Source organism: Protopterus annectens, chromosome 3.part1, assembly GCF_019279795.1.
Source record: "Protopterus annectens isolate FY-2018-M chromosome 3.part1, PAN1.0, whole genome shotgun sequence".
NCBI classification, from domain to species: domain Eukaryota; kingdom Metazoa; phylum Chordata; order Ceratodontiformes; family Protopteridae; genus Protopterus; species Protopterus annectens.
The window spans coordinates 1828107187-1828128976 of record NC_056732.1 but is presented as its reverse complement, the minus strand read 5'-3'; the positions used below and the strand labels follow the sequence as shown (position 1 = coordinate 1828128976).

The 21790-nt window shown below is 43.8% G+C and overlaps 1 protein-coding gene across 2 annotated transcripts in view; it reads left to right on the top strand.

The window, feature by feature from the left end:
* The window catches only part of LOC122798718 (zinc finger protein 665-like), a 227842-nt gene that overhangs the window by 54925 nt on the left and 151127 nt on the right, over positions 1 to 21790 (top strand). The window contains exon 3 of one of the 2 annotated variants that reach the window (XM_044067813.1): positions 19275 to 19385. The exons of the other annotated variant lie outside the window; for it this stretch is intronic. Within the exon in view, the coding sequence (XP_043923748.1) occupies positions 19275 to 19385 (111 nt within the window). The remainder of the gene's footprint in view (positions 1 to 19274; positions 19386 to 21790) is intronic. 2 annotated transcript variants of the gene reach the window in all.

Sequence of the window (21790 nt, the reverse complement as noted above, 5' to 3'; positions counted from 1 at the left end):
AACTGGATCTTCGTGTATTTCAGAAATTGACAGTGTCATGGGGAACTCCAGACATAGATCTGTTCGCTTCTCCACTAAACCACCAGCTGCCAAAGTTTTGCACAAAGGGGTTTCATCACACAGCTTGGAAAGTGGATGCTCTTTCTTTCAGTTGGAAAAATCTTCATGTGTATGCCTTTCCACCTCTGCCTCTTCTTCCAAAGGTGCTCTTAAAGGTCAGACAAGACAAGCCAAGGATGATTTTAATAGCTCCAGATTGGCCTCGGCAACACTGGTACCCACTACTAAGGAGTCTGGTAAGGAAGCCTCCATGGCCTTTACCTTTGATTCCACATCTGTTATCTCAGAAGGACGGTCATCTGCTCAATGTCAAGCTTCACTCTCTTCATCTAACAGCCTGGCATATTCTGTGTTGAAACACAGCAGGTCTCAACTTCCTCAACAAGTTTTAAATGTGATTATGGAAGCTAGAAGACCTAGTACAAGGAAAGTGTACAGAAAAATGGAAGAGGTTTTTATTTTGGAGTACAGCAAAGAATTTGGAGATTTCTGAGCCTAATTTGACTGTGGCTCTTCAATATCTTACTGAGTTATTGGACAAAGGTTTGTCCTTCTCTTCCATTAAGATTCATGCTGCAGCAATTTCAGCTCACTATGATTGTGACCCACCATTGTTTTCGCATCCTTTGTTCAAGCAGTTTCTTAGAGGGGCAAAGAATATAAGACCCCATAGAGCTCCTACTCCTGCTTGGGATCTCAATTTTGTGTTGGAAAAATTACTCTACAACCTTTTGAGCCTGCAGCTACTGCTGAACTGAAATACTTGTCATGGAAGACTGCTTTTTTGTTGGCCATTACTTCTGCAAGAAGGGTTTCTGAGTTACAGGCCCTTATGGCGGTTGAGCCTTTTTGATTTTTCATAAGGATAGGGTATCATTACGTACTAATCCTTCCTTTATGCCTAAAGTGGTTTCTAGTGTGGCTTTAAACCAAACTATTCATTTGCCTACGTTTTATGCAGATCCCCAAAATAAAGGGGAAAAGATTTTGCACACTTTAGATGTACACAGGCAATTGCGTTATTATTTGAGCAGGACTAAGGATTTTAGGCAGTCTCAGCAGTTGTTTGTTTCTTTTGCTTTGAGTTCTCAGGGCAAGCCTGTGTCAAAACAAACTATTTCTAGGTGGATTGGGTTTTGCATTGCATTTTGTTATTCCCATCATGGCAAGGAGATTCCAGCTGGGATTAGGCCTCATTCCACTAGGGCTACTGCCACTTCAACAGCCTTTTTAAGGGGTGGCAACTAAGGATATTTTGGAGGCAGCTACTTGGAGTTCAGTGCATATTTTCTCTAAGCATTACCACCTTCCTCTCTACTCTAAGTCTAGGGCTGGTTTTGCCACAGCTATTTTGCAAGGCATGTTATCAGCTCCTGCTTCCTTATGATTTGCCAGCCTCCCTTACCTCTGCTTTGGGATTCTACCCAATAGTTAGGACTGCAGCAATGTGGAATGAAGAACATAGTACAGTTTTGTACCTACCATAAATGTAGATGTTCGAGGATCCACATTGCTGCAGTCCAATTTACCCTCCCTCCTTCACCTCTGTGTTTAGGGGTGGTTGTGTAGGTGAGGTTATATGCTGATATTTTTGTATATATTTTTGTATATATTGTACATATTTTTGGTGCGGGTATATTGGGCCTTGTCTTTTTAGGGTCTTCTGACATCTGGGGCAAGAAAAGACTGAGGATATGACGTCGGTCATGCGCATTAGTACCCTGACGTACTGACGTCAGTCTAATGCGCCTGACCGGCGTCCATATACTCTGGTATTCGGGCCGACTGGACAGCGGACTACCCAATAGTTAGGACTGCAGCAATGTGGATCCTCGAACATCTACATTTATGGTAGGTACAAAACTGTACTTTTTCTTTTGACAGCCCCCTTAGGGGGAAAACTAGCACTTTTTTCATCAAATTGGCAAATGGTTACCCAAGACAAATGGGTTCTGAACATAGTGTCCCAAGGCTACAGGTTCCATTTTCACACTCTACCAAGGTCAAAGGGCATGCCAGACCTGCCACACAATCAATGGGCAGAGGCACAAAAACAAATTACAGCCCTCATGGACATGAGGGCCATTCAGCAAGTACCACAACAAGAGCAGGGGCAAAGATTTTACTCCAGACTTTTTCTAGTACCCAGGAGGGACAAAACCTGGAGACCAACTCTGGACCTGTCTATACTAAATACGTTTCTGGAAGTTCCAAAATTCAAGATGTTGACTCTTCAGCAGCTACTGCCCATGCTGGACAAGAGGGCTTGGCTAGTAACTTTGGACCTAAAAGTGGCATACCTGCATGTCCCTATCAGACAATCTTGCAGAAGATACCTCAGATTCATAGCTGGCTCAATGCATTACCAATTCTCTGCACTGCCCTTTGGCTTATCTACTGCGCCCAGGGTCTTTACAAAATACCTGGCACCAGTAATTGCGTTTTGCAGACAAAAAGGAATTCAAATATATCCCTGCTTGGACGAGTGCCTAATTCAAGCAGAGAACAAAGACATTCTTCTAAAGCATCTGGCATTTGTAAAAAGATTACTAATTGGCCTAGGATACACAGTAAACGAAAAGAAATCAAAACTAGTGCCCTCTCAAGAGATAATATTCCTGGGTGCAAGCTTAAATGCAACTGCTCAGATGGCTTATCTCACGCCAGACAAGCAAAAATGGAGGTGTATCCATATTCATCAAGAATACCCATATCTCCAGGTTAGTAGCGCAGCATGATGCCCCAGAGATCATCCATGCGCAACTATCAGCAGGCAAAACCACATTTCAAGTCATAGCCGGTTATAGATCACCCACCATGTCCCAAGATGCTCACTCTGCATTCCTTGAGACATTGGAAAATATAAAGGTCCTACCCAACACCATAATCTTGGGTGATTTCAACTACCCTGGTATAGACTGGGCAAACTACCAATGTTCCAACTCCTATGCTCAGCGATTCATAGAATTTATAAATTCAAATGACCTTGAACAACTAGTATGTTCTCCCACTAGAGGGGACAACGTATTGGATTTAATCATCACAAATATGGTCGCCCATTGTACCACACCCGTTATCACTCCCTCCTTGGTCAGATCCAACCACAAACAGATAACCCTGGACATCCTCACCCCTCCACTTCCCCCAGTCAAAGAAACCATAGTCAAAAACCTTTCCAAAGCAAACTTCAAACTACTTGCATCCGAAGTGTAAAGCTTTACTATTCCCCTGCAGAAGGATAATGATATCCAGGATGCAGAATCCTACACCAAGGCACGCTATATGCATCTTCAGGATTGCATGGACCGTGCTATCCCAAGTAAAACCAAGACTCCTTCATCAGGCAAGAAGAAACCAGTCTGGTGGACCCCGGCCATAAGCAAACTTTACAATAAAAGGAGGAGACGTATACAAAAAAAGGCCAAATCTCAAGTAGAAAAATCATCCCTGATCAGCATTAGTAAGAAATTGAGGGCCCTCATCAAGTCAACTAAAGCTAATTTTGAAAAGAAAGTTGCCAAGGATGCCAAGGATAACCATAAGGCCTTCTATGGTTACGTCAAAAACCTAAATGGCAACGCTCAGGTCTGTTCTGAGCTAGTACAAAATGGAACAAAATACACTGACCTTTCTGACATTGCCAACATCTTGGCTGACAGGTTCAGTGCAAATTTCTCCCCCTCCTCACCACCTACAGGGCGTATTACCATTCCAGGGGATTGTGTAAGTCCAATTATTACTGATACGTTGTTTAACAAGGCTCTATCTAAAGCTAAAAACACTACCTCCATGGGACCAGATGGTGTCCCAGGCTGTGTCATACGCGAGCTCCAAAGGAATTAACCCCGCATCTTAATACCGTGTTCAGTCTCAGCCTCAACACAGGATATGTGCCCATAGAATGGCACACGGCAACGGTGGTCCCACTACACAAGGGTGGGGCCACAACTGACCCTGGGAACTACCGACCAATAAGCCTGACCAGTCTGATCTGTAAGGCTATGGAGCGAATCATTATGGAACTTATAAATGGAGAGATTGGAAACCTCCAGTCGCTGGACCCCACACAGTTCGGCTTCGTCAAGGGCAGATCATGCCTCCTGAACCTGGTGGATGTCTTTGAGACAGTTACTCAGGCTATAGATAAGGGAAAGGAGGTACACACGGTGTACCTTGACCTTGCTAAAGCATTTGACACCATTCTCCGTTCATGTATTATTGATAAGCTCACCAGCCTGGGCATAAACCCTTACATCACAAGATGGATCGCAAATTGGCTCTCAGACAGATCCCATAAAGTAAGAGTAGCGGGATCTACGTTCGAATCCAGACCAGTAACAAGTGGTGTGCCTCAGGGCTCTGTCCTGGGGCCCCTCCTGTTTGGCATATACTTCTCAGAAGTACAGGCAAGCACAGAAGGGCTGTGGCTGACTAAGTTTGTGGACGACCGCAAACTGGGTGCTATAATAGAGTTTCCTGCCGACATAGAGATCCTCCAGAATGGCCTAAATGAGACTGATGCATGGTGTCAAAGCCATGGTCTCAAGCTAAATGCAAAAAAATGCTTAGTAATCCCCTTTGGAAAAAACAGAGTACCCGTAAACTACAACATAGGAGGTAATCCCCTGAAATCTGAAGAAGAAATAAGGGATCTAGGGACCTAAGTAGATAGTCAGTTTTCCTTTGATAACCATGTTGCCAAAGTGGTTAGAAAATCCTTCTATGTGACCCATCTGATCACGAAAGGGTTCGCATCAAGATCTAAGGATGCAATGGTGCCCCTCTACTCTTCCCTCATCAGACCCATTATTGAGTACAATGCACCAATTGGAATGTACCTAGCTAGACATCTCCAGCAGCTGAAGAGACCACAGAGGTACCTAACCAAGAGGATTACTGGCCTCAAACAGTTGTCCTATGCAGCACAACTGAAAAAGCTAAGACTGTTCTCTGTTGCATACCACTTTCTCAGAGGTGATCTCTGTCTAATGTACAGAGCCATGTCCAACCCAAAATTGTTGAACATGCTCCATCTTAGCAAAACCAAATCTACTCGAGCTATATGCTCTAGGGATATAAACCTCAACACAACAATGAATAGAACATGCTGGAGGGATAGATTCCCTTCGCAGAGACTTCCCTTACTATGGAACAGGGTCCTGATCTACATAAGACAGAGCCCCTCACTATCACTCTTCAAGGGGAACCTTGATGAGTGGATGGGTAACAGAAAGTTCACACCGGGGATCACACCAACAGCACTACTAGATAGGGGCCAAGGGTACTAGCTGCTAGTACAAGGGTCTAGGGAACTACTAAAGGAGCGGTGAATACCGCACAATGTGGCTGGGCTAATATATGGCTTCGGGCAGATAGCCCAGTACCAACCTATGAACCTATGAAAAACATCTGACTACTTACTTCAAGAAATTGGCAACAGAAGTCCACTTATCTGTAAGGAAAATCCTGCAGGTCTTGGGTTTCATGGCATCCTGCATTCTACTAATTCCATATGCCAGACTGCATATGAGGAAACTACAAGGGTATCTGAAAAGTGTTTGGACTGAGCATTGCCACAGCCTGGAGACAATAATTGCACTCATTCCCTGCCTACAACAGGAGTTTCGATGGTGGGCAGAAGCCTGTCACCACAACAAGGGTCTGCCATTCAGTTTACCCACAGCCAGACAGACACTGACAACGGATGCATCAGATTATGCCTGGGGGCCCATATGGCAGGAAAATGTATTCAGGGCACATGGCCTGCAAACCAGATGCATCTTCACATCAATCAAAAAGAGATGCTAGCTGTTCAAAATGCCCTGACAGCTTTCAAGGACCTGCTTCATCCATGACAATTACTGATAAAGACAGACAACACTATGGTTATGTGGTACATAAACAAACAGGGAGGTACTCATTCCTACCCCCTCTACAGACAAGCAATGACCTTTTGGGACACAGCATTGGCTTTTCAAGTTCACCTGCAAGCACAATTCCTGCCAGGAAAAACAAATACTCTGGCAGACGAACTAAGCAGAAACCTCATGGATCCCCACAAATGGAAACTGGATCCATAAGTCTTCAGGATGATAATAAGGAAATGGGGTTGCCCAGACATAGATCTATTTGCCTCCCCTCACAACTGTCAATTGCAGAGATTTTGCACAAGGATTTACCACAAGCAAGCATGGAAAGTGGACACCCTATCATTCAGCTGGAAAAATCTAACAGTATATGCTTTTCCCCCACTATCTCTCCTTCCCAGAGTACTCCTAAAGGTCAGGCAAGAGAAGCCAAAAATGATTCTGATTGCACCAGACTGGCCATGCCAGCACTGGTACCCAATCCTAAAGAGCTTGTCTCAAGGTCCAGCATGGATATTGCCTCAAACTTCTCACTTGCTGACCCAAGAAAACAATCAGATCCTGCACAGCCAACTCAGGACCTTAAATCTGGCAGCATGGCAGATAATGTAGCCATTCTGAACACTCCTCTTTCAAAAGCTGTTATGGATGTTATCTTGGAGGCCAGGAGGCCCAGTACCAGAAAATCGTATGCAGAAAAATGGAAGAGATTCTGTGCTTGGAACCAGGAACAAGGCATTGACACGTCTGTACCAAACATTCCTCAGATTTTACAATACCTGACTGAGATGCTGAACAAAGGCTTTCTTTCTCATCAATTAAGATTCATGCCTCTGCCATTTCTGCACATTACAATATGGAACCACCTATCTTTTCTCATCCTTTAATAAGGCAGTACCTCAGAGGGGCCAAAAACATTAGGCCTCCAAGGAGAGCACCAATTCCGGCCTGGGACCTCAATTTTGTTTTGGAAAAACTCACACTTCCCCCTTTCGAGCCAGCATCAACAGCGGATATTAAATTCTTATCCTGGAAAACAGCTCTGCTCCTAGCCATTACCTCTGCAAGGCGAGTCTCGGAGTTACAAACACTCATGGCTGTGGAACCTTTCATCATTTTTCATCCAAACAGGGTTTCTCTGAGGACATACCCTACATTTATGCCTAAGGTGGTGTCCAGTGTGGCCCTCAATCAAACCATTCACTTGCCTACCTTTTACCCAAATCCACAAAACAAGGGTGATAAAATTCTGCATTCTTTGGACATATACAGGCAGTTACGCTTCTACTTGGACAGAACTAAAGCTTTCAGAAAGACTGAGCAACTTTTAGTGTCATATGCTACAGGATCACAAGGAAAGGCTATCTCAAAACAGACTATTTCTAAATGGATAGGCCATTGCATCCGTTTCTGCTATTCTCAACATGGCAAATTAGTGCCTAAGGGCATTAGGCCTCATTCCACCAGAGCAGCAGCCACTTCAGCAGCCTTCCTCAGGGGAGTACCAACCAAAGAAATCTTAAGAGGCTGCAACTTGGAGTTCAGTGCACACCTTCACAAAACACTACCACTTGCCTCTCTACTCTAAGTCCAGAGCAGGCTTTGCCACTGCAGTTCTGCAGGGCCTCATAGCCTCTCCTAATCCTATTTAGCCCAGCCACCCTTCCTCAGCTTTGGGATTCAACCCAAGAGTAATGACTGTAACAGTGAAACACGATGAACATAGTACAGTTGTGTACCTACCATAAATGTAGATGTTTGAGTGCATTCACTGTTGCAGTCCAGGTTACCCACCCACCATCCCCCTTCTCCTTGCTGGGACTTATCTGTACTTCTCTATCCTATACAACCTTTTTAGTGTATTTGCTTGTAGATGAAGGAAATGTTATTTTTGTGTATGCATTTCTTATTGATATATTTTTCAGCCTACCTATTTGGGGCACCTGACATCTGGGGCAAGAAAAACTGAAGAAAATGGCGTTGGCTGCATCTTTTTTTACCCCTGGCGCACTGATGTCAGGGAAGAAGCGACAGCAACCAACGCCGGACCTAGACTTTGGAATTCTGGCCAACTGCGGGTTGCCTGCCAGCAGGATAACCCAAGAGTAATGACTGCAACAGTGAATACACTCGAACATCTACATTTATGGTAGGTACACAACTGCACTTTCTGAAGGCTTCCCTGTCTCCAGACCTAAAGGCTGTATTCCTGGCTTTCAGTACCTTGTACACCTCTCTCGTCAATCAGGGTTTTTGATTGGCTTGTGTGATGATGGTTTTCATGACTGTCACATCATCCACACATTTCGAGATGTAGCCCATCACTACCTTGGTGTACTCCTTCAGGTTTTCAGTACCTGCCTCCTTGAATATGATCCAGTCTGAACTCTCAGAATGGTCCTGGAGTGCTGAGACTGCACCCTCTGACCAAAATCTTACTTGTGTAACTGTTGGTCTCCCTCTAGTTATCAATGGTTTATATGCTGGTAGTAACAATATGGAGAGGTGGTCAGTTTCCCAGGTATGTGTGAGATACTGCCTTAAATGCCAACTTAACATTGCTGTATACCTTTTCCAGTGTGTTCTCACCTCTTGTTGCAAAGTCCACATATTGGAAATAGTGAGGCAGAACTGTTTTCAAGTTGGCCTGATTAAAGTCACCTGCCACTATATGAACAAAGTCTGGATTCCTGTTTTGTAGTTAATTTATAGCCTGGTATAATGTGGTCATTGCCTCATTTGGATTAGCACTGGGAGGACTGTAGACAGCTGTGATGCAGATGCTGTTAAATTCCCTGGGTAAATAAAAGGTCTGCATTTCAGTGACAAAAACACTAGATTATTTGAGCAGTGCGAGGATACGATCTCACAACTGGTACACCCGTTGTTATTGATTTATATGCAGACCTCTCCCCCTCTGGACTTACCACTGAGAGAATGTATTCTGTCTGCTGTAAAAAGTGTTAGCCCCTTCACATGGACTGCACTGTCATTAATGTTAGAGTTTAGCTAAGTTTCTGTAAAAATAAGCACACAGCATTTCCTCACCTTGTTCTGAGTAGATAATTCCAGCCTTAAATAGTCCATATTGCTTTTCAGTGATCGAACATTTGCCAACAGAATGAATGGGAGTGCAGGCCTGTAGGGATTTTATTTATTTTTTTATTTATTTTACATTTGTTAACTGGGTTAGTCTGGCTGAGCTTTTGGCTCATTTTCAGCAGAGACCCGGGGAGAAAAGCTCCTCTGGACTAGAAAACAATTTATTAAATTTTAGTAACATAATAGTGACAATCAGCTATAGGATCTTACAAGCAGAGACCTGGAGAGAAAAAAACATACTCAGGCAATTCATTTATACAGAGCATTTACAATTGGCAGACAAGTATGTGAGTTGTTACAAACAAGGTTTTGAACAATTAGCAGAAGAAAATGTGACTAGTTACAATATTATTTAAGTTGCTTAGAGCAAAATGAGTTAATAGTTAGGCAGATGCGTATTTAAAGTGGGTCGGATCTAGTTGTACAGGAGTTTGGAAACAAGAAAGGAAAGTAGGAATGGCTAGTAGGGGAGGTAGAGTATAGGAGACAGACTAGACAGGTAGGTTGTTTTGAGACTGTAAGAATTAAGAGTGGTTGGAGATAGAGGAAGGGAAGAGGTAGAAGAGGCAGGGGAATAGTGTTAAAGATACATTGAGTGAGGCGGTGAAATAGGTGAAAGGATGGTGGTTTCAGGGTGGTAGGCTACAAGTGGTAAGGCCACTTTGTTTTTAGGTATTTCCCTGTGGCTAATTTGAAACTTTTGCTATGCTGGAGGGATTTTATTTCCAAGGGGAGTTGGTTCCAGGATATAGCTGGGTTATAGTTATAGAGAAGGCAGCCTGTTTTGGTTTGAGTTTGTAGATGTCTAATAATTATTGATTTGAACTGCATAGTGTCCTAGCAGGGGGATATTTGGATATGATAGTGGACAGGCTGGGGGGCAGAAGGACGGTAGATAGAGAATAGAGTGGATGATTTGTAGTTGGTATAGTTGGAGCAGCTGAGGGAATTCTAGCCAGTCTAGTTATTGTAGTGCTAAGCAGTGGTGTGACTTGTAGGTTTGGTTAGCTGCAAATCTGGCGATCTTATTATAGGTAGTTTCAAGCTTGGAAATAAGTGTAGAATTTAGGTTTGTGAATATGTGGCAGCTGTACAGGAGTGTTGGGAGTAATAAAGCCTGGGAGAGAACAAAACCCCAACGATAAAAGCAAAAAAACAGGAACACTGGCTGGGCAGCAAAAACCAAACCACTTAGTAGAATTGAAAAATAGTCGTACACTGAAGCGTAATGTCCTTTATTTCCACAATGGGCAGCCACAATTAGCTCACAGCACCACGAATAAAACGAAAATAATGTTAAGCGCTTTCTCACGGCTTTAATACAATTGTTCTGAGGAAGCCTGGTATTAAATCCGGGAGAAAACGCTTAACATTATCTTCATTTTATTTGTGGTGCTGTGAGCTAATTGTGGCTGTCCGTTGTGGAAATAAAGGACATTACGCTTCAGTGTACGACTATTTTTCAATTCTACTAAGTGGTTTGGTTTTTGCTGCCCATCCGGAAAGCCTGGGAGAGAGTTATTCGGGCAGTGTTAGTTAAGTATTTCTTGCTACGGAAAAGGTGTCCAAGTTTCTGGTGAGTTCTTTTTACCAAGTTAGTAATATGGAAATCAAACGTAAGCTGATCACCTATTGTAACACCTAGCAATGTAGTACTAGATTCAGCTGAGATGATAGTGTTGTTGCAGGATAAGATGGTAAATGTACTTTTGAGTGTGGTGATGTTTTTAGGGAGGAAGAGTAGGAGCTTAGTTTTTTTTGGATTGAGTATTAGTTTGTTATCACTAAGCCAAGTCTCAATGGTGTGGAATGATGCCTGGGTAGTTGAGTGGACATCATTTGGGTTGTCCAGAATGGTTCTAACAGTTGAGTCATCAGCATATTGCACAAGAGATGACTGGGGACAAGAGGAGTAGAGCAAGTTGGTGAAAATATTAGAGTAGTGGTCCAAGTATGGACCCTTGGGGAACTCCCATTTGTACAGTGAGAGGGGAGGATAGTGCAGAGAGACATTTAACTGATTGCTGACAGGTTGAGAGATAACTGGAGAACCAGGAGATAGTAGGGGGAGAGAAATGTAAGTTAGTGGGTTTATCTAGGAGGAGTGGGTGAGAGACAGTGTCAAAGGCTTTAGAAAGGTCAAGTAATAGGCATGAGACAAGTTTATTGTAATCACGAGCTAGGGAGACTATGTTGATGAATGATATGAGTGCGGTATTTGTACTATGCTTGGGACGGAAACCATGTTGTGTGCGTGTGAGAAGGTTTACCTGGTGAAGGTAATGCATTACCTGCTTGTGAATGCATTTCTCTAGGATTTTTCAGAGTGGAGAGAGTATGGCAGTCGGTCAGAGGTTGGATATGTCTGAGGGGTTGCCCCCTTTGTGAATGGGTAAAGAAATTCTTTCATACAGTGGGGGCATAGGATTCAGAAATGGAGTGGTTGATTAAGATGGATACAGGATAGGCAAGAGGTTTAGAGGCCAACTGCAGGAAGTAAGAGGGTAGCTTGTCAACAGATGGGGAGCAAGATTTAAGTTTAGAGAGTAATGACTTTACATAGTTGATACTACTTTTAGAGAGAAGGAATTAGGAGGGTTTGAAAGAGGTATAGAGTTTGTGGGGGTGCTAGTGTTGTTTCTGGGGGGAGAGAATTTATTATGGAGGTTACTGAGTTTATAAAATGATTGTTAAATTTGTTGGCTATGTCTTCAGGTGTTGCATTGGGACATGGGTTAGGAGAGGATGGGTTTCCTGGATGAAGAGTCTGTTTAATAGAGCTCCAGAATTTCTTTGGGTCTGATTTAAGAGTAGAGGGAGGACTGGCATAGAAGTTTATTTTGTCATAATGGATGATTTTTTTTTAAATTTTAGTTCTGAGTTCTTTATATTTCTGAAGAAGAGAAGGGGTCCCAGTTTTAGTCCACATTTTCCAAATCCTATCCCGGTCTTTCATGAGGGTTCTGGTAGAGTTAGTGATCCAGGGAGCTGTATTAGATTTGATTCTAATTGTGCGAAGAGGAGCAAGGGAGTTAAGAATGTTTAGGAATGTAGTGTTGAAGGAGTGGACAGCTTCATCTAAAGGAAGAGTGGTGAGGTAAGACCAGTTAATTTTGGAGAGTTGGAGAATAAAGGAGTTAGGACAGAAATGAGAAAGTGAGCGGGTGGTAATAAATTTGTTAGGTCTGGTAAGGTGGGTAGTATGTCTGTTAACTGTTATAGGGCAGTGGTCGCTGAGGGCATTTGGAATTTGCTTTTAGCCTTGCAATGATTCCAGCCCTGGGTCCTCTTTTGCGTGTTCTCTCACACCTCTTGCATTTTCTTCTCTTGCCATGATCCAGTGATGATTCTGTACATACCAGGCATTTTGTTCCATGTTTGAGTAAGATTCCCAGCTCTTGTAACTCGGGAAGTGCTGTAGGCCTCACAGGCCCCACAGACAGCAGCTCATCAAACCTGTTACACAGCAGGCCTGAGGATCAAATTTCAAAGTCTCTCTACTATAAATTAGCTTAATGTTAGTAGTCTTCCCTGATTTACTTTTTTTCTCTTAATTTAGACATAGAATAGGACAAACATTACACATTTCCTTGCTGAGCCGAAGTAGCCGCTGCTATACAGAGCGATGCCATTTTTTCATATGTATCTTCCTTCTCTTACTGGGAACATCTTAATACTGAAAATCAATGTAACATGATGCTATAACCTATGAACTGCAGTCACTGTTTCTTGTCCCAAAGAAACTAGTGTTGGTTTTGTGAATTGGCATTCAGAAATTCAGCATTGCAAATGTACCATCATTTGCATCTATGCCTAAGCACTTGTTGAAGGTTTCAATCTTTTTATTTGAGGAAGGGTCTGCAGTGTTGGAAGATTTTGGAGAAAGTGAGCTTTGGCAGATGCAGTTTCAAAGCTGCAGGTTGTAGATATTCATCGTGTTTCACTGTTGCAGTCATCACTGTAGGGTTCTTCCTGCCGGCAGGCCGTCCTCGGTCAGCCAGAATCCCAAAGTCTGGGTCCGGCATCGGCTGTTTAGTCATGCTCCCTGACGTCAGAGTGCCAGGAGTACAAAGCTGCCAGCCGACGCCATGTTCTCCAGTCTTTCTTGCCGTGCGGTGAAAGCAGTTCGCAAGTGCCGGTCGGCTGACTCCTGATATTTTTTCGTGCTTCAGTCCGAAGACTTACTTCTTCTTCTCAAAGCTAAGTACCCCATTGGGGAAACTTTTTTCTTGCTCCAGTCCGATGTCAGAAAAAGTTAATAATTGCATTTCTTGTGGGAAGCAAATACCTCATAAGGATTTCCATTCTTACTGTATTCCTTGTTTAGGCCCTGACCATGATGTAGCTAGTTGTCGGTTTTGTGCTAGATGTAACCAATGTATGATTAAGCAGAGGTACGATTTTGCTTTTCACTACTTTGGTAGGTGATTTAATTATAAAATGTCGTCGGACACACTTCCGACTACCGAAGTTCACAAACGATGCAAGGATAAGGACAGGCCTCCGAGGTCCAAATCAGACGACGTTACACAACCAGAGCCAGCTTCAGGTTCGGCCGTCATCAGTGAGGCGCTTTCACAGCCCCTGTCATCAGCCATTTCAGAATCGATAGCCAAAACGGACTCCCACGAGGAGCCAACTAGGCCTTTGAGCACTCCAGCTGCAGGACCTTCGGACAATGCTCCCTTGGATTGGTCCGGAGCCGCTGTGCAGGCACTGGCTTCCGAGGGGGTTTTCAGACCTACACAGCTTCTGATAAAGGCAAAACCCAGGACAAAGACACAGACTCCTTCTAAATCTAAGGCACCAGCCCAGGCCTCTTCTGATCCGGGACCCAAATCACAGAAACAGTTACTTAAAATGGCGGAGGACTTGCTAACCATGATTAGGGATTCACATCCCCCTCCAGACAAAAGGCCAAGGCAAGAGTTGGATTATGAATCTTCTGATCAGGCATCTATTTCTTCAGTGTCTTCCTCTGAACAGGAATATTCTTTCCCTCCTTATGAGGATTCTGATGCTGAGGAATCTATTCCATCAGCTTCTCCCCCTGAGGATTTTTCTTTTGGGGAAACTTTACATGACATGAGGGAACATTTTCAATGGGAGGAACAGGAGTACTTGGAATCTAAGAGAAGGCTCAGGGATTTCCTTCTTCTTCCCCAACATAGACCCCTGGCTATTCCTCCTATTTTGGATATTGTGGATGATGCTTTTTCTGAGGCTAATTTAACTCCTGACTCCTTTCCTCCAGCTCCTGCTAAGCCCGACAGATATTACAGGGTCCCTGACTCCCACCAGTTCCTTTACAAAAATCCTACTGCTGATCCAGAAACCATTTCTCAGGGTCCTAAGGGGGTTAAGGCTGCCTCTGCTAAAAATCTTATTCCGACAGATAAGGATTCCAGGGCTTTGGAGAGATGGGGAAAAAAGTGTACACTTCTGCTACTTTATCGATTAGGGCTTTAAATTGCCAATTTCGTATGCTAAAATATCAGCAATTTCTACTGTCTGTTATGAAACAAAGGTTAGGTACCATTTCTGCATGTGCAGATTATAAGGAATTACATGATTTGATGCATGCTACTGAATAAGTGGGGAAGCATGGTTCACACTGTGGTTTTGATGCCTTGGAGGCTTCTTGCAGGGCGGCTGCCTCTGGCACAGTCATTAGAAGACATGCTTGGTTAAAGGAACAAAACTTACCTGATCAAGTGAAAGCAAAGTTACTGGATGCTCTTGTTCAGCATAATGTTTTGTTTGGGCCTAAGGCTGAAGAGGTGATAAAGAAAATGGAGGATAAGGCAAAATCCATGCAAACAGTTAAAGATTTCGTACAAGTTCAGCCCCCTAGATTTAGCAGAAATTGGCCAACAAAAAAATTGGTCTTTTCCCAGCTTGGACAGGTCTCAGAGGGGTAGATATAGGCACACCAGAGGGAGGCCTCAAGCACAGACCTCTTACAGACCTTGACAATGGAGTGCTTCCACCACCAGGGGTGGAGAGGACAGACCTCAATCATTTAGAAAACAGGCTCAATGACTCCCCCTGCATGGCTCCAGGAACTTCTCTCCTGGATACCACTCTAGGAGGAAAACTCTCTCTTTTTCAACAAAATTGGACTTACATAACCCAAGACAAGTGGGTTCTGGATGTAGTTTCAAGAGGTTACAAATTCCACTTTCATACCTTGCCAAGACCAAACGGATGGCCAGACCTACTAAAATACCAATGGTCCGAGGCATTAAACCAGGTGGGATCCCTCATGGCTATGAGGGCCATAGAACTGGTTCCACAATCAGAGATGGGGGCAGGGCTTTTACTCAAGGCTCTTTCTAGTCCCCAGAAAGCAAAACTTATGGAGACCCATCCTGGATCTGTCAGTCTTAAATACTTTCCTGGAGATACCAAAGTTCAAAATGCTTACTCTGCAGCAGCTTCTGCCAATGTTGAGCATAAATGCATGGATTGTGACATTGGATTTAAAGGAGGCTTACCTTCACATCCCCATCAGACAGGAGTGCAGAAAATACCTCCGGTTCAAGGCCGGCTCGAAACATTACCAATTCTCTGCACTGTCCTTTGGCTTGTCTACTGCACCCAGGGTCTTCACTAAGTGCCTGGAACCAGTAGTAGCTTACTGCAGACTCAAGGGAATTCAAATTTACCCTTATCTGGACGACTGCCTTATTCAAGCAGACAGCAAGGATGTTTTACTCCAGCACCTGCAATTTGTTCAAAATATTCTCAAGTACCTGGGATTCACTGTAAACATAAAAAAGTCAAATTTGACCCCCACACAACAGATAACTTTTGTGGGTGCTCTTTTAAACACAACAACCCAGATGGCATTCCTGACATCCGAAAAACAACTACAGCTGGCTTCCACTTTCAAAACCTTGGCTTCTATAACTCAGCTAACTGCAAGGAAATTCCTGCAGGCTTTGGGTTACATGGCCTCCTGCATCCTTCTCATACCAAATGCAAGACTACATATGAGAAAAATACAATGGTACCTAAGAAGTGTATGGTCCCAGCATTGCCACAGTCTAGACACACAAATTGCTGTCTTGCCTTGCCTCCAAAAGGAATTCCATTGGTGGTCCATGGCATATCTTCACAACAAAGGCAAAGCCTTCAGTCTACCTCCAGCCAGCCAACTGTTGACCACGGATGCCTCGGATTACGCATGGGGAGCCCACTTGCAGGGAAAGGGTCTGCAAGGTTTTTGGACAGAGGATCAGAAGCACCTACATATCAATTTAAAAGAGATGTTAGCTGTTCAGAATGCCCTCTTGGCTTTCAGGGATCTTCTACAACCAGGACAACTACTGATACAAACAGACAACACCACAGTTATGTGGTACATAAACAAGCAGGGGGGCTCGCATTCCTACCCCCTCTGCAGACTAGCCATGACTCTATGGAACACAGCACTAGCTTGCAAAGTGGATTTACAAGCTCAGTTCCTGCCAGGGAAACAAAAATACTTTGGCAGACAGCCTGAGCAGGAACCTGTCAGACCCACACGAGTGGATGCTAGACACCCACATATTCAAAACGATTACAGAAGCCTGGGGCTGCCCAGACATAGATCTATTTGCATCCCCCCTCAACCACCAGTTACAGATTTTTTGCACAAAGACTTTTCACAAGCTAGCATGGAAAGTGGATGCATTATCATTCAGTTGGAAAAACCTCAAGGGGTATGCCTTTCCACCACTACCTCTTCTACCACGGGTGTTATTAAAGATCAAGCAGTTCAAGCCCAAGATGATGATTCTACTCGCCCCGAATTGGCCTCGTCAGTTCTGGTACTCAACACTGAAGAATCTATCTCAGGAACCACCTTGGATTTTGCCTCAGATTCCCAATCTATTGTCCCAACACCAGGGCCAGGTTCTGCACTCTCATGTCAAAACTCTCAGCCTGGCAGCCTGGCGAATTCAGGATCTATGATTAATCCTCCCCTTCCCAAAAAGGTCATGGATGTTATCTTAGAAGCCAGATGACCTAGCACTAGAAAATCTTATGCAGGCAAAAGGAAGAGATTTTGCACCTGGATGCATGTTCAGGATTCGGATCCTCTCATTCCTAATATCCCTCTGATTTTACATTACCTGACAGACATGCTACATAAGGGTTTATCCTTCTCCTCCATAAAAATTCATGCCTCAGCTATCTCTGCACATTACAATACAGACCCTCCAATCTTTTCGCATCCACTTGTGAAACAATATCTCAGAGGAGCAAAGAATTTAAGGCCCCCTAGGACACCACCCATACCTGCCTGGGACTTCAACTATGTTCTGGAAAAACTCACTCTGCCTCCTTTTGAGCCTGCTGCTACAACTGATATTAAGTATTTATCATGGAAGACAACTATCCTACTGGCTTTGACTTCAGCCAGGAGAGTCTCGGAGTTACAAGCACTCATGGCTGTGGAGCCTTACATTATTTTTCACCAAGATAGGGTGTCTTTAAGGACTAATCCTACTTTCATGCCTAAAGTGGTTTCCAAAGTGGCTTTAAATCAAACTATTCACCTGCCAACTTTTTTCACTAATCCACAAAATAAGGGGGAAAGTATCTTGCATTCCTTGGATGTACACAGACAACTTTGTTTTTACCTGGACATAACGAATATCAGGAAAACAGAGCAACTGTTTGTTTCTTCTGCAACAAACTCCCAAGGCAAAGCCATTTCAAAACAGACCATTTCTAAATGGATTGCGCATGGAATCAGATTTTGTTACTCTCATCATGGAAAGCAAATCCCAGGAAAAATTAGGACTCACTCTACCAGAGCTGCTGCTACTTCAGCTGCCTTTCTCAGGGGAGTACCTACCAAAGATATTTTGGAAGCTGCAACTTGGAGTTCAGTGCATACTTTCTCTAAGCACTACAATCTCCCTCTTTACTCTAAGTCTAGGGCAGGCTTTGCTTCTGCAGTCTTGCAGGGCCTTCTAGCTGCCCCTTCTTCTCTATAACCACCACCCCTTATCTCAGCTTTGGGATTCAACCCTACAGTGATGACTGCAACAGTGAAACATGATGAACATAGTACAGTTGTGTACACTTACCATAAATGTAGATGTTCGAGTGTCTTCACTGTTGCAGTCTGGGTTACCCTCCCTCCTGTCCCCTCTTATACTTTCACTAGTGTGCTTACCTACTTCACCTTTCTTCTGAGGTGTATTTGCTACAGGCTATGGGGTTTGTGGTATGTTATTTATTGGTTTTTACTATTGGCCTTCATTTTTAGGCACCTGACATCTGGGGCAAGAAAAACTGGAGAACATGGCGTCGGCTGACAGCTTTGTACTCCTGGCGCTCTTACGTCAGGGAGCATGACTGAACAGCTGACGCCGGACCCAGACTTTGGGATTCTGGCCGACCGAGGACTGCCTGCTGGCAGGAAGAACCCTACAGTGATGACTGCAACAGTGAAGACACTTGAACATCTACATTTATGGTAAGTGTACACAACTGTACTTTATAGCCCTTCATAGTTTGACAGAGCACCAGTATTTGGGTTTGATAGAGGCAGTTGGGAAGCAGCAGATTCTAATTACAACCCTTCTTACTTTGACAGGCCACCAGTATTTGTACTCTAAGGTGACCATGACAAACTCAGTTACCAAAAGTTAAAAAAAAAATTGAAGTGGCAGTCATAGATGTTGATCACTGACGGCATGAGACAAATGTGCAAGTGGATTTTTTGTTAATTTAATAGTCTGTTAGTTGCATTTATTGGATGAGCAAGAGTTTTTTATGCTGCAAAGTAATGTGGGACTGTATCCGCTGCCATTGGACACTGAAGGTAGAGATATGTCGCCTTTCCGCAGCAAATGGTTACTAGATGTTCTGTTGTGGAATTCCTTATAAACAACTGATGCAAAATTACAACTGACTGAAAACAGACTAGCCACACAACTTACACAATAAATCTAACAAAAAAAATTTGCAGTGGGACAGCCCCCCCTCCTCATGATGGACAGGCCTTACGCACCTCTATAATATATAATGTCTCGATAGACAGATATATGTAGATATAGAAATGTAAAGATATAGATAGATATGCAAGTTGCCTCTGGGGGTAGCTTGATTTCAAAGTATGCGAGAGAAAATATTGCTCTGTTCTGGTATGTTTTTATAACTGTGAATCAGCTGTTTCTAAAGACGTTGTAGGTACTCCCCTCTCATTTTTTTAACTAGAGAATTTCTCCTGATGTTTTTGCACAGGTTACAGCATCCCATTGGAACACCTTCTGTTATTAATTGAGAGAGATGAGGAGGTGTCGTGTAAGGTTACTGAAGGAGTAAGGTTGGTGCAGCAGGAGTTTCCTGATGGCAGTAAGTAGCAGTAAGATAATTGTTTGTTTACCTCCCAAAAAATGTGGCAGAGAATAAGTTGTGGGTTGAATGTGATAAATGACATTCCTTCAAAAGAGATTGGTGCAGAATTCCACTAAGGTACAAATCCAACTAGATTTCACATCTGTTGAATCCAGGAAAACAATGGATTCAACACTGACCCTCCCTTTTTCCAGGTTGTTGTATGCAGGGTTGGATGCTACATCAACTGTGACCATCACCTGGAGCATAGGTCAAATTATGGCTTCTGGTTACTTTTTTGGCTACCTTAGAAACAAGCTCTTTTCTAAATGTGGCAAAGAATAAAACTTAATAGAAATAACAGAGACTGAAGTGTTACTGAACCCTGCCAAAATGTGAGCAGCAGTGGGAAAAATTGTTAAATAAGAAAAACATTACAAAAATCTCTGATGCTGGAAAAAGGTCTATCAATGCATAACATAGTCTAACACCAAAGGCTGAGGGGCGAGCAGTGCTACAGAACATGGTGTGGTATTGAAGGCTTGTGGAAAATAGCCCTGCTGAATACAGTGCAGTACTGAATGCTGAGAAGCACAGTACAGCAGGTCATTTGTAGTACTGAAGGCCAGGGTTAGGCTGTATTGCAGAACAAGGCATGGGGTGACCCATTAGTATAGAACAGGGTGTGGTACTGAGGTACTAAAGGCCAGAGTGAGGATAAGTAGTGTATTGCAAAGTGTAGTGTGTACTGAAAGCTCTGGATGAAGCATACTACAGAATGTGGTTTTATACTGTAAGTTGAGAGTGAGTAGTACTGCAAAACATAGCGGGTATTAAAGGATAGGGATAAACAATAATGTGGGACATGGATGGGTACTGAAGGCTGGAGGTGAGTGGTACTGTTGAACATAGTGTGGTACTGAAGATTGGAGGTAAGCAGTACTGCAGAACTGGGGTGGTAGTGAAGGCTAGGTGTGGGCTTTATTGCAAAATATGGTATGGTGCTGAAGGCTGGGGGTGTGAGCAGTACTGCAGAACATTGTGGGGTATTGTATGCCGGGGTGAGAAGTACTGCAGAAAATGATGTGGTACTGAAAGGTGGGGTTGTGCAGTACTGCATCACATGTTGTGGTACTGAAGGATAGGTTAAGCAGTACTGCAGAATTTGATGTGGTACTGAAGGCTAGGGGTGAGCAGTACTTCAGAACATGGTGTGGTACTGAAGGCTGGCGGCGAGCAGTACTGCAGAACATGGTGTAGTATTGAAGGCTGTGGGTGAGCAGTGCTGCAGAACATGGTATGGTACTGAAGGCTGGGGTGAGAATTAGTGCATAATATGGTGTGGTACTGAAGATTGGGAGTGAGCACTACTGAAGAATATGGTGTGGTACTGAAAGCTGGGGGTGAGCAGTACTGCAGAGCGTGATATGGTACTGAAGACTGAGGGTGAGTTGTATTACAGAACATGGTGTGGTACTGAAGCTTGGGGATGTACACTACGGCAGAACATGGTCTGGTACTGAAGACTATGAGATAGCAGTACTGCAGAACATGGTGTGCTACTGAAGGCTGGGGGTGAGCAGTAGTGCATAACATGGTGTGGTACTGAAGGCTGGCTAACAGAACTGCAGGCATGATGTGGTACTGAAAGATGGGATGAACAGTACTGCAGAACTTGTGGTACTGAAGGTTGGGGTGAGCAGGACTATAGAATATCATGTGGTACTGAAGGCTAGAGATGAGCAGTACTGCAGAACATGGTGTGGTACTGTAGGCTGGGGGTTAACAGTACTGCAGAACATGATGTGGTACTAAAGGCTAGGGGTGAGCAGTACTGCAGAACATGGTGTTGTACTGTAGGCTGGGGGGTGAACAGTACTGACGAATATGAAGTAATACTGAAGGCTTGGGGTGAGCTATACTGCCGAATATAGTGTGGTACTAAAGAAAGGAAGTGACCAGTACTGCAGAACATGGTGCAGTACTGAAGGCAGGGGGTGAGCAGTACTACAGAACATGATGTGGTAGTGGTGAGCAGGACTGTAGAATATTGTGTGGTACTGAAGGCTAGAGGTGAGTAGTACTGCAGAACATGGTGTGGTACTGTAGGCTGGGGGTTAACAGTACTGCAGAACATGATGTGGTACTAAAGACTAGGGGTGAACAGTACTGCAGAACATGGTGTTGTACTGAAGGCTGGGGGGTGAACAGTACTGCCAAACATGGAGTGGTACTGAAGGCATGGGGTGAGCTATACTGCCAAACATAGTGTGGTACTGAAGAAAGGAAGTGACCAGTACTGCAAAACATGGTGCAGTACTGAAGGCAAGGGGTGAGCAGTACTACAGAACATGATGTGGTACTGAAGGTTGGGGAGAACAGTACTACAGAACACAGTATAACACTAAAGGCTAGGGGTGTGA